This window comes from Mytilus trossulus, chromosome 11 (assembly GCF_036588685.1).
Source record: "Mytilus trossulus isolate FHL-02 chromosome 11, PNRI_Mtr1.1.1.hap1, whole genome shotgun sequence".
Taxonomy (NCBI): Eukaryota; Metazoa; Mollusca; class Bivalvia; order Mytilida; family Mytilidae; genus Mytilus; species Mytilus trossulus.
The window spans coordinates 63,791,949-63,805,177 of record NC_086383.1 but is presented as its reverse complement, the minus strand read 5'-3'; the positions used below and the strand labels follow the sequence as shown (position 1 = coordinate 63,805,177).

Here is a 13,229-nt window from a genome sequence, read left to right as displayed (position 1 = left end):
CTTTTGGTGTATAGAACATTAAAATAACTTGATGCATATTCTTACAATAAACAATCACACTTAGCAATACAATTTATATGTTTTGTCTACGGACAAGACATTGTATTCATATTTAATGAAATGTATTATTAAAACCTAATTTTGATATAGCTGAAAGTGTTCTCTTGAAAAAAAACCATACATTTTATAAGGTTTATCGTTCAAATGAAACTCAACTTCGAAGAAAATGAAGACAAATACATTTTGATAATGTCTACGGACAAGACATTTTATTGATATTCAATTAAATGCTTTCAAAGATGATTATTAAAGTTAAGATGAAAAGTTACTAAATAAATTTTCAGCTGTGTTTTTTAAATTTATCTGACTGTTTAAAACAATCAAACTATTATAAAAACTCAATTTTGACATAGTTGAATGTGTTCTCTTGAAAAAATAACATACATTTAACCTATCAAATTAGGCTGAACTCAAGGAAATTGGATACAAAGATATTGTGGTAATGTCTACGGACAAGACAATTTTGGTTAAAAAAAATTGTTAGAATTAGTTGTGACTAAATTTATGTTGAAAATACTGAGTTTTAATCTGAATAGATAACTTACATCACCTATAAATAAGGTGTAAGTTCCATAGTAGACAAATAATTGAATTTAATACTTGTTATGTACAAGTGTCTTGTCCGTAGACACTTCCTCATATGCTGTTAATACTAAAAATCAAAAGATAAATTCGAGAGAGAGAAATACTTTTTCTTCAATTGATTTAGTTAAAATCTTTTAAGGTATGCAGCAACTTGATTAAACAATATTGAAGTAAAATAAGATATGCTTTTTATGACTGATAATCTGCCACTTTTTAAAATCTACTCCTTTAAAGTAATTTTACAAAAATTGAGAACACTTAAATTACCATTTTTAATTAAAAATAAGATATTTCTAAGTTTAAACAACAAATAGGCCTAATTTAGACCCATAAAGCCAAGCAATATTGATAAAAAGGCATGTCTACGGACAAGACATGTGTCTACGGACAAGACATTCTGACATATTTTTGAAATTTTTCCTCTATTAATAGATGGTAGAAAAAAATGTAAGTAGTGTTTTCATATCTACAAAAGAACAGGAACTTAGCAATGCAACATTAATGTTATTATACTTCCAGTTTACTAGGGAATGCATGTCTACGGACAAGACATTTTTTTCACTTTATTTGTATATCCAACTTTGATGGTATATATCTCCAGCTAGGGTACTGCAATTATGATAAATGAGGTAGTTTTTGATAATGTATATACTAGAAGGGATAACAAAACACTTGATAGCATGAATTTGATTCATTTTTATGCTTTATCACTACACTGAGCAAGCTAAAAACAAAAGTACAAAATTTCATAACAAACGCATAGTATTCAACTTTTATCATAACTTTGAAACCACTGAAGATTTTTTGTTGCAACAAACAGTAAAAGAAAGATGAATAAATTGTCTATAACAGTGAACCAATAATGTAGTTCAAATTAAGTTCACTTATTAACTATCAATTGATAAAAATAGTGAAATTTTAAATGAAACAACATAACGTGAAATTTTGCCAATTTTCAGCGTGAATTTTAGTGGTTTTTTTCAAAACGGTATCACCTTTACATGATATTTGATATTCATTGTAAAACCCTACATTCTGTTCTTCAGTTCAAAGATGTATTACTTATGTAAAGTTTATTTTCTTGTCTTTAGAAGCCTATAACATAGACCCAATATGAAATGCACATCTGATCTTGGCTAGGCTGTTTTAGTTGAGTGGATTTATATTGGTAAAAACACAACAGGAAGTACAGTCTTAATTTTACTATGATTTATTCTTATTAACAAGCCAACATTTGGCCCCCAATTTCATTAATTTTTAAAGTTCTTAAATCCTAGAAATACTGTATTTATAAGCTCTTAGTGAGCTTTTCTCATCACTATGCGTCTGGCATCGTCTAAACTTTTTCAAACGTCTTCTCCTTTAAAACTGCGGGATGGATTAACCAAACTTGGCACAGATAAGTGTATTCTCTACAAAAATAGTGTTTGGGATTTTGATCAGTAGAATAACATGACTGCAGTTGTTAAAATTTACCATGGGGGTAAAATTGAAAATTGAAGAAATGCCAATATGATTAGTTTAGAATTTAGTTTACATCATATCTGAATGATTTTTTAATCATAAAGTAGATTTAATTGAGGGCTTTCGGTAGTATATCAATGGATTTGAAGTATCTAGACTCATTGTAAAAAAATAAAAGTAAAAAAAAATCCCTACCTCCCTACCCACCTTATTTTTTTCAGATTGTGACGGTAAACACACATACTTTATTTGTTAGGCTATTTATGATTGTGATTAGATTTTTTTAATCTATTTCACCTATTTTTCAAGGTTCTGAAATTCTAGAAATAATGTATTTATTCTAAGATTAGGGGGGGAGGGGGTAGCTTGCTATGCACCTCATGTGACAATGATATTTAGAAAATCCTATAGAGTTATTAACTGGCTGTTTCTGTATTGGCACTGGTATAGATTCAAGGTTTGCTGTATTGGCCTCGAGACCCATAGGGTCGAGGGCCAATACAGCTGACCGAGAATCTATACCAGTGCCAATACAGAAACAGCCAGTTCATAACACTTTTATTAAATTATTATAAGAGAATAAAAAACCAGAAGTGAACGTTCCGTATTAGCCCATGGGTCAATACAGCTTTTTTCCCGCTTTTTCTGTATTTGCCCTGTTTTTTCTGTTTCAAAACTTTAAGACGTTACAAAACATTGCACATCATTTAACCTGTTTATTTTATGACTTTAATTTAAAAAATATTATACAAATGTTTTTATGCATAACGATACTTCCAAAGTTAAGTAATGGCGTAAGAAAATTGAAAATCAGCAGTGAACGTCCTGTATTAGCCCTAGGGCTAATATGGCTTTTTTCCTGCTTTTTTCTGTATTGGCCCTGTTTTTTTCCGTATTGGCCCTGTTCGAAGAGCAATATTAAATCTTAATTTATATCGACAGTGGAACGTTTTTTGTATTGCACATGCTGATTTATCCGTATTGGGGCTTATTTGCTCATATCATTTAATAATTATAGATTATTACATGGCATTTTCCATATGGCCCTGGTATTAGCCCTAGATTCCCATATCAAGCCAGAGGGCTTTAGCCTGAGGGCTTGATATGGGTCGTTGGCTGATACCACGGACCATATGGAAAATGACATGTAATTATCTATTTATCACATATTTTCAAGCAAGAGAAAAAAATATCATACACCAAATTATGTTTGATATTTCATCACAAATTCAAAAAGACATTTAATGAAAAAAAATCAAAATATGTATCACCATGATCACTGGGAGTTAAAAAAAAGTTCTTATCACAGTAGGTAAGCAACGTTTTGTGATAAGATTCAGAAATAATAAACAATAAATATATTAATTATAAGAATTGCAAATATTAAACGACTTAAAGTGTTACATTACCAATGTTAAATATGCTTTAAAGGAAGAATATCATATAGCTACTCATTCCAGTGTGGCGTTTCTAAATTCTTTATGTTCTTTATGACATCAAAATTTTACGAGATCTTTTGTGATTTTCACTATTGATAATTACTTTTTTCTACTACAGCAGATTCGTAAATTTCTAAATTTCTTTACATTGTGTTCTCATTTTTTATTTTTTGTATGAATTTACATGCATTGTCATTTGATCTGAGAGAAACTCTCCTGGTCGTTTTGCTGCTTCGGCTCCGGCTATTACTGGCCATGCAAAAACGTACATATCAGTATAAAATATGTGATAAACCATTTTATTGCACATATCCTAGGCAATTTACTATTCATATTAACTTTTAACAATAATTTGAGTTGTTCTAAATAGACATTTAAGTTTGCATATTTGTAATTAGTGAGAGGTTATTCTTTGGAGAGTAGATGCATAATGAGATCAATGTACTGGCATAATTTGTCTATACTTGTATTTTTTATTGTGCTTGTGTCTGTTTTTGCTGTTATTTTTTTACACAAAATCTGAATTACAGATGATATTATTTTTTTTGCAAAAAACATGGTGTAGTTAAAAGCTGTAGTACTATAAAAGGTTTTATTGTTGTTATTTCATGTATATTATTTTCTAATGGACCAAAAATAATAGTTGTCCTGACCTTTTGTTTTTGGGGGTAATTGCCAAAACCGTTCAGGAATGAGGGGCCAAAAACAAGTATTTTTCTAGTTTTCATGCAATAACTTGTGTTCAAGTGTATGGTTATCTCTTAAGTTGTACCACATTTCACAAATTAAAATTTCTTCATAGTTATTAGGGGGGGGGGTGGAATTTGTTTTCATCAATATTGACAAAATAACCTTTTTTTTTTTTAATTTTGGGTTTTTCTCAATTTATTTTGCTATTTCCTTGTATATAGTCTATAAAAAACATATTTACTCAGTATTGCACAACACCATGATATCTTCAATTGAAAATAAATTTAAATCATTTAACCAATTTCAAGTTCTTTGACTACATTTATTCTTTGACAGAAACACATTATGTGTCAAATATTTAATTAAATCCAAATTCATACCTGTATCAAGCTTGAATATTGTGTCAATTTTTGCCCCAACTGTTCAGGATTGGACCTCTGCAGTCATATCAACCTACGCTCGGCGAAGCACATTCTTTATCAAAGTTGTGAATAGCTAAGGGCATTCCATTTGAAAATAGACCAACCATGTTGATTGTGTGACCCAACTCAACGGTACTGCATAAGTAACTTTGTGAATATAACATGGTAGTAAAGTTAAGTTTTGTGACTAGTTTTACAAATACTACTTTATTGTAGGTTAATGATATTTGGTGTGCACATGTTTAAGGTACATATGAAGGTTTGAAGTTGTTTGCAGAAAAAATCCTTGGACAGGGCTTGAATTAAAATTAAAATTATCCCTCTCTGGTATCTGATAACCTTTATTCTGCGTCCACATGCTTTTTCAGTTGGGACATTTATAGTATGCACTTTTATTATCAGAATCATTGCATTTTCTTTTAAAGAATTTTTGAGTTGTCTGCATAGCAAGGACGCCACATATGGATCACTCTGTCGTTTTTTGCAAAGACGACAAACTGATTATTTTGGGCTATAAAAAATTAAGAGAATTAACTAAATCAAGCAGAGATATATGTATTTCCTAAAACAGGTTATTGATTTTTGTTTTGAGTTAAACAATAAAATTTTCCTCCACATTTCAAAAGTGTTTTCTTAACTTTTTCATATCATTGTAATGAAGCATCAGTTAATAGGGGATCTCAGATCAATTATTCTCTGGATCTTTTCACCTTGCACAAAATGCTAACTTGATGTAAGTTGAATTAATCGACCATTTCTTGCTGGCAATAACTAACAGTTTCGTTCCTAAAGATTGTTATATGATGTATAAATTGTTAATGTTGTCAGTAGACACTTGGTTTCCATTCAAAAGATTAAATTTCCATTGACCAATCCTTTTCAAATTTCAACACAATATTACTTGCAACAACATACAGACATGATTTAAACATGGTACAGGACCATATAAGGGTCATATATATAGATAACATAACAGTTTTATATGTTTTGTAGTTTCTGACCAGAAAAAAATGACTCCACATCATGCTGTGGGAAAACCATGGTTAATTTGATTTAAATCCATGTTAAGTGCCAAATAATTCATTTGAGACCAAATTGAATACATCACGTCATCAGGTTGATGGACATTAAACCACCTAAAATATGGACATGCATGTAACCACTTAATATGTGAACATGTTACCACTTCATATGTGGACAATAAACCACCCGAAACATGGACATACATGTAACCGCTTCATATGTGGACAATAAACCACCCCAAACATGGACATACATGTAACCACTTCATTTGTGGACAATAAGCCACCCCAAACATGGACATACATGTAACCACTTCATATATGGACATTAGACCACCCCAAACATGGACATACATGTAACCACTTCATATGTGGACATTAGACCACCCCAAACATGGACATACATGTAACCACTTCATATGTGGACATTAAACCACCCCAAACATGGACATACATGTAACCACTTCATATGTGGACAATAAACCACCCCAAACATGGACATACATGTAACCACTTCATATGTGGACAATAAACCACCCCAAACATGGACATACATGTAACCACTTCATATGTGGACAATAAACCACCCCAAACATGGACATACATGTAACCACTTCATATGTGGACAATAAACCACCCCAAACATGGACATACATGTAACCACTTCATTTGTGGACAATAAACCACCCCAAACATGGACATACATGTAACCACTTCATATGTGGACAATAAACCACCTTAAACAAGGACATGCATATAACCACTTCTTATGTGGACATATAACCACCTCAGACAAGGACATTAAACCACCTCAAACATGGAGATGCATGTAACCGCTTCATATGTAGACATGTATAGCAACTTTGTATTTAGTTTATGAGATTCAGAATTAAGTCAGTTCAGTTTAAGTTACTAGTACTCAACCACCTACCATTGAATTAAGTAATTTTTTCATATAATTTTGGAGAAAAATCAAATATACCATTTAAATTTTGTCAGCATAAAATACCCCCTTCCAAAAAAATAGTGTTTAGCATCATCAGGTAAATACAAACAGTGATTTCATCAAGAGACGCAAGGCTGAAAATTTAGCCACCTTTTTTTGGATCCAATTGGGTAATGGATACATAGATGATTATAGATCCTGTTTATGCAGATATTAAAGAACAGACTTACACTTTTACTCAATTAAGGAGATATGTCTTGAAAACATACCTTTTCTCATGCTACTACTCCGTGTAAAAGGCCGTACTTTGACCTATAATTGTTATATTTTTTACATTGTGACTTGGATGGAGAGTTGTCTCATTGGCACTCATACCACATCTTCTAATTCATCTTTTCTCATGCAGACATTACGACCCCTTTTAAACAAATTCAAGTCGGAGCCATTTCCAGAATTTATGTGCCTTGAAACAGCCTCTTCTTGATTGCACCTCAAGCATGAATCGCATTTATCAAAACCCAGTGTTAGATAGGATAAAACCTGGAGATACAGTGGATGGTATTTATTCCTATATGAATTGACAAGAATAAAACGGAGGCAACACATAATTTTGAGTTGTTTCCCCTCTTAATTAGTCCTTTTTTTTCTGTTGTGTTGAATCAAGAAAGAACACTATAGCATACTCAGACTAAAGGTCTGTATATATACATGTACCAACATAATCCATATTTGGGTCTTAGGAATACCAGCAATGAACAGCCTACAGAAACCAAAAAACTGTTTAGAATTGCAGTGGCTGATCAAATTAAGATAAGTTAGATGCATTATACATGCATCAAATATAAAATCAGGGAACCTGTTTTTTGCCATGCTCAATTTGATAAATGTAAACTGTACTACTTCTCTCTGTCTTTGAACGTTTTAGACTGTAAATCTAGTGTACATGTACACGTACCAATACCAGAAATTGAAAGTACTGTGTCCTGCACTCTGGCATACTGAATACTATTAAAAAGACCTGGAATATGGTATACCAAAAGGAGGTGTTATACCCTCCAGTGTGGTGAGCCCTGTATACATGAAATTTTAAAAGCTAAGGGCATGTATTATAAGGGCCAATTTCACCTAATTTTTAAAATTCTGAAATTCTAGAAATAATGAATTTATTCGAAGATTACTATGATATATTATGGTAATCTCAGATTTATTGAATGATCAGTTGTGTGAGGTTTACAGAATAGTACGAAAGAACTGATAATGTCAAATTTTATTGACATAAAGAGAAAAAAAAACAATGTAATGAAATAGAAGCATTCTTTGTCAAAATCGAAACAAGCTATATATTATCCACCTAATTTGCCACATAAGTGTTGGACACGTAGATGGCGACACTGCTCTAATTACCACATAAATTTTGGACATGTAGATGGCGACACTGCTCAAAATACCACATAATCCTTTTCTAAACATACCCAATTATGTAACCACTTATGGAGCTAACCACTTAACAAATAACCACTTAAAGAACATTCCACTTAAGCTACCAATGGGGGGTCCGTCCGTCCGTCCGTCTGTCTGTCTGTCTGTCTGTCTGTCTGTCTGTCTGTCTGTCTGTCTGTCTGTCTGTCTGTCTGTCTGTCTGTATGTCTGTCTGCCCGTCTGTTCCTCTGTTCGGCGTCCACATGTCGATATACACTTGTTCTTCGCTTAAATCCATTTTTTATACGTCTGCCAACATTTTGACGGGATGTTTCATGGCATAAAAATGTCCGCCGTCCGTCCGTCCGTCTGTTTGTCTGTCTGTCTGTCTGTCTGTCTGTCTGTCTGTCTGTCTGTCTGTCTGTCTGTCTGTCTGTCTGTCTGTCTGTCTGTCTGTCTGTCCGTCTGTTCCTCTGTTCGGCGTCCACATGTCGCACCGTAACTTGAGAAACGCTTATTCAAATGTCACGACAATTAACATAGTTATTTCTTATGACGATCGAACAATCTGTATACGTTTTGATGAAAATAAGATTTAAACTTTTTGAGTTACGAGACTTTATAACAGGGGTGTGTTTTTTTCACATGTCGTGCTGTATCTCAAAAACTATTTATGATTATTGCATAAAACTTTTCACACTTCTAAGTTATATTTATCTAAAGATCTGAATACTTTTTGGTGATGATTCAAAATTTTATTTTAGAGTTATTGAGTTTTTGGAGAAAAACAAGGGGAGGGGGGGGCACATGTCGCACTGTATCTCAAAAACAAATAAATGATTCTTGATTTAAACTTTACAACATTACACACTTCTTAGTTATATTAATTTAAAGATCTGTATAGTTTTTGGTGATGATTCAAAATTTTATTTTTAAAAAAAAGTACATGTCGCGCCGTATCTCAGAAATTATTTATGCTTATTGCACAAACCTTCACACAAGACGAAGGACGTATCATGCGCTCATGGTGCAGCTATTTATTTTCAATCGTGAACAATTCAGCATAAAACTTGAATTTCAACGGGATATTGTATATATATTTCAAATCGATGTTATTATATTTTTGATTAATTTTCATTTTGTTTTGTTTATTTCTGTTTATTCATTCGTTTCTATGTAGTATCGCACTTTATTGTCATCCAATAGTATCGTACTTCATCTCAACTTAGACTTCCTATATACTAGGCTACTATATTATAGCAAGGATTTATATAGTTACTATACAAATCCTTGGTTATAGGACGTGCGGCTGGAATATCTCACATTTTTCTGCTACTTGTGATGTGAATAGGTAGGTGAAAATATCAGAAATATATGATAAGTTAAAAAAAAATCCCATTACTTGTTAAATTATAAGCTCGGTATTTTTTTTCAGAGCCACAAGTTTGGGTGTTTATTGCTGTGTTTCTTTCTACAAATTTTCCAACTTCGTCTCTTTTGTAGTAAATTTTTCAACACACCTCATGAAACCAAACCAAAATGGAAAAAAGTCACACTTTTACATATGCAACTATTTAAATGTTATATGCATTTTTATTATTTTAATTATACGAAAAGGGTAGGGTGTCGGATCCCCAGCGTCACCCATATCAATTGAGTATCGAAATACACCCCTCCCCCTTTGACCCGAAGGTTTCTATGTATGAAGCTAGATAAAATCGTAAAATTTATATAGAAAAGTAAAGATTTATTAACTTTCAGCATTGATTTGTTACCTTCGTTTAAAAGATCATTATGATTTTAACAATAATGTCATTTTAAACATATGCCGATCTGGCTCTTAGCTATTAGCATGATTGGTTAATAACAATATTCAAGAATACGGCTAAATTGTAATGGGTACGGGATACGGGTTACCCATTTTCCATCGTACCTGTCAGCATGATTTGCAAAGATGTGCTTTAATTAACCATCAAAAAACAAACAGATTGCTGTCATGATAATTAAAATTTGGCGAAAACAATATAGGCCATATTTTTGTTTTTGTCTTGTTTATTTAATTTAAGAAGGTACCAGTCTGTATGTGTCGCCTATCTTGTCGACACCAAGTCTTTACAACTCAATAATTAAGTTCATTCATTCATCTTGAAAGCGATTCCCTAAGGCCCGCAAAAAGATTTCCTTCACGGCCTCTTTTTTCTAATTACTGTCGATGTTGTGGATGAATTTCGCGGGGAATTTTCGCCGCTATTTATAGATTTGTCTTATGGTATAATGAAATAGTCTTGTGATATGGTAAAATGATATTATGATATGATAAAATACCCTTATGATATGCATTGTGAAATGTCATTATGGTATGATGAAATGGTCTTATAATATGGTGAAATGGTCTTATGATATGGTGAAATGGTATTATGGTATGACGAAATGGTCTTGTAGTGTAATCAAATAGTCTACTGTTATATAGATGACACCTCGTGATATAAGAACTGTTAGCTTGATATTAAAATATGTCTTTATAAGATAGTTATATGACATAATAGTATGACCAAATTGTTCCATGGTTTATCAAGATGAGTTTATAGTATACAAATCTACCGTTATAATATACTGTGGTGACAAAATAGTATGAACAAGTTGCTTCATGTTATATTAAGATATCATTATAGTATAAAATGTATCTTTATAACATACATTGTAGCAATATCAAATAATAGTTTAGTTAAACGACAAATTAGTATGAAAATGTAGCTACATGTTTTAGCAAGATGTCTTCTTAGTATAAAATATTATCTTCATAACAAAGTGAAATGACAGAATAGTATGAAAAGGTAGCTCCATGTTGTATCAAAGTGTCTTTATAGTATATAAATGTATCTTAGTGATTTCGAGTAAAGATATATCATGAAGCAAATGTTCTATACTTTAACGACATTTGACTACAATACTCTGTCAATTTGCTATATCATATTGTTATCATTAGGCAGCTGTGGCGTTCCATAGGAAAAGCTTTAAATAATGTCCACAATTAAGTAATGCTTTCCTTTTGTGTAACCAAGCGGTTTTTTTAGGAAAAGATGTTTGCAAAACTTTGCTGACATCAAGGGATGACGATGTTTGATAAAAATATGAAAATACCTGACATATATAGGCCCTTTAGGCACAGCCAAATCATTCTCAACCCATGCAAATTAATGCATCTGTATTGGTTGCAGCCATCCATCAAAATCAAATTAAAATTCCATTTGTCTGATAGATATATTGTCATATTAAGTGTATGCACAAACTTTATTGTATATACCTTCAATTTCCTCCTTTACTCCTACTTCGTATGTTAAGGATTCTACAACACCAGCCAAGTCCAGGCGATAAAGAGCTTTGACTAATACTTCATATGTAGCATGATACTGCTTCCGCCATTTGCAAAGCACATCTTCTGTTTGGCCACGAAGATTTGTAACATGATTCGATTGAATCTGGTGCATTTCAACCACAGACAATCCAAGTTCGATGCCAAGCTGGAATGTTTCCCTACCAATATGATTGGGCAGTATGTTCATGTCTGATCTCGAAGGTTTAAGATTCAACTTGGCTTTTGGTAGCTCTAAAAATTGAACAATATTCGTATATAACACCTGGTATTTTATAACGCTTTCAAATGTTCAATCAAATTGCTTTGCAGTTTTTTTTAAATATTTACTTTTTATGAACAAAAAATATTAACAACAACGTTTTATATGTCATGCCAAAACTATCCATAAAAACGAAAATAACAGGGCCGCTGAGTATCACTCAACACATTGTCGAACAGAAACTGACTTCCTAGCAGATTTAGAATTAACACTAGGCTCTCGGCATCATGTATCGATTAATTGGAACTATGTTCATCTGTCATCTACAATAGCTTCATTGTCTTTAAATATTCGGCTCTGAGTGTTCATGATGAATAGATCTAGAATGGAAATGGGAATGTGTCAAAGAGACAACGACACAACCAAGGAACAGACAACAGCCGACTGCCACCAATGTATGGTCAGAGAAGGGTTTCAGATGCAACCAATTTACAACATGTTTTTTTAATTGGTCCCAACAATGGATGCATTATCTTATATTGAAGATTAGGTCATAATGTATGACTAAATTATCTGATATGTTGGTCGTGGTTTATTTTATTAAAATCAAAATATATCCATCGGGGCACTTAGTGAGCTCTGTATTATTATGGAATAGGCCAATATAAACTGTATAATGAAAATATATAATATTTTGAGATTAAATAACATTACTAGTAAAATTATTCCAGCCCATAATTCTTAACGAAATAATATAGTCATTTTCATGGGTTAATTACTTGTACGGATTTTTAAGGTTAGAAATTTGGGATCTTTCTCATTGTTTATCCCTCAACAAAATAAATAGATTACATTGTATAGCTTGTAAAACTCCGTTATTCGACATTATTACTGCTTAATTGTTAGACATCAACCCTGGGGTTTTACACTACTGACTTTAAATAGTGTCTATTAAACCATAACAAAGAGGTCATGCCAGAGGAAAATAACAGACAAAGGTTCATTACAAGCATTATAAAAACAAATACTACTGGACAACTCATTGAAAAGTAGTGTTATGAAAGGTATTCAAAGGTTAAATCTTTATTTAACAAGGTCAATACTATGCTTGAATCTAGCCCTGCAAAACCCCGATTTCGAAAAATGAAATGTTTATAGGAGAATACATATATAGACGGATACTTGTTACCCTAAAGATACAGTTTGGTAGTCAATAGATTTTAGACTGTCAATTACCTTTGTTTATTTGAACATCTCTCAAAATCTGAAATGACAAAGGATAAACAACCAGTTAACACACATTTTTAGATTTACAGATACAGATGTTTGGTATTATGCATTTTTTAATTATTTTTGATTTTTATATTTGTAATATCTATATATACATGATATATATATGTATATGTAGTGTCTATATAAATATACATGACCTAGTTTTCATCGGTTACAAATATTTTCTAGAAATTGAAAAAATATTTCCCACCTGGATCCATTGATCAGTATGCCACACTGGAAATAAATCATGACTTTGATCTCTTTTTTTATTCTTGTATTGTTAAATAATTTTTCTGTTGTCAATTTTGTCCCATCAACTACAATAGCTGACT

The 13,229-nt window shown here is 32.0% G+C and overlaps 1 protein-coding gene across 1 annotated transcript in view; it reads right to left on the bottom strand.

Annotated features, from left to right (window-relative positions):
- Positions 1–11,319: 11,319 nt before the first annotated feature.
- LOC134690235 (uncharacterized) overlaps positions 11,320–13,229 on the bottom strand; it is a 63,642-nt gene continuing 61,732 nt past the window's right edge. Inside the window, exons 11-12 of the mRNA XM_063550210.1 lie at positions 12,859–12,886; positions 11,320–11,654 (exon numbers count right to left, since the gene is read on the bottom strand). Coding sequence (XP_063406280.1) covers positions 11,320–11,654; positions 12,859–12,886 — 363 coding nt within the window. The remainder of the gene's footprint in view (positions 11,655–12,858; positions 12,887–13,229) is intronic.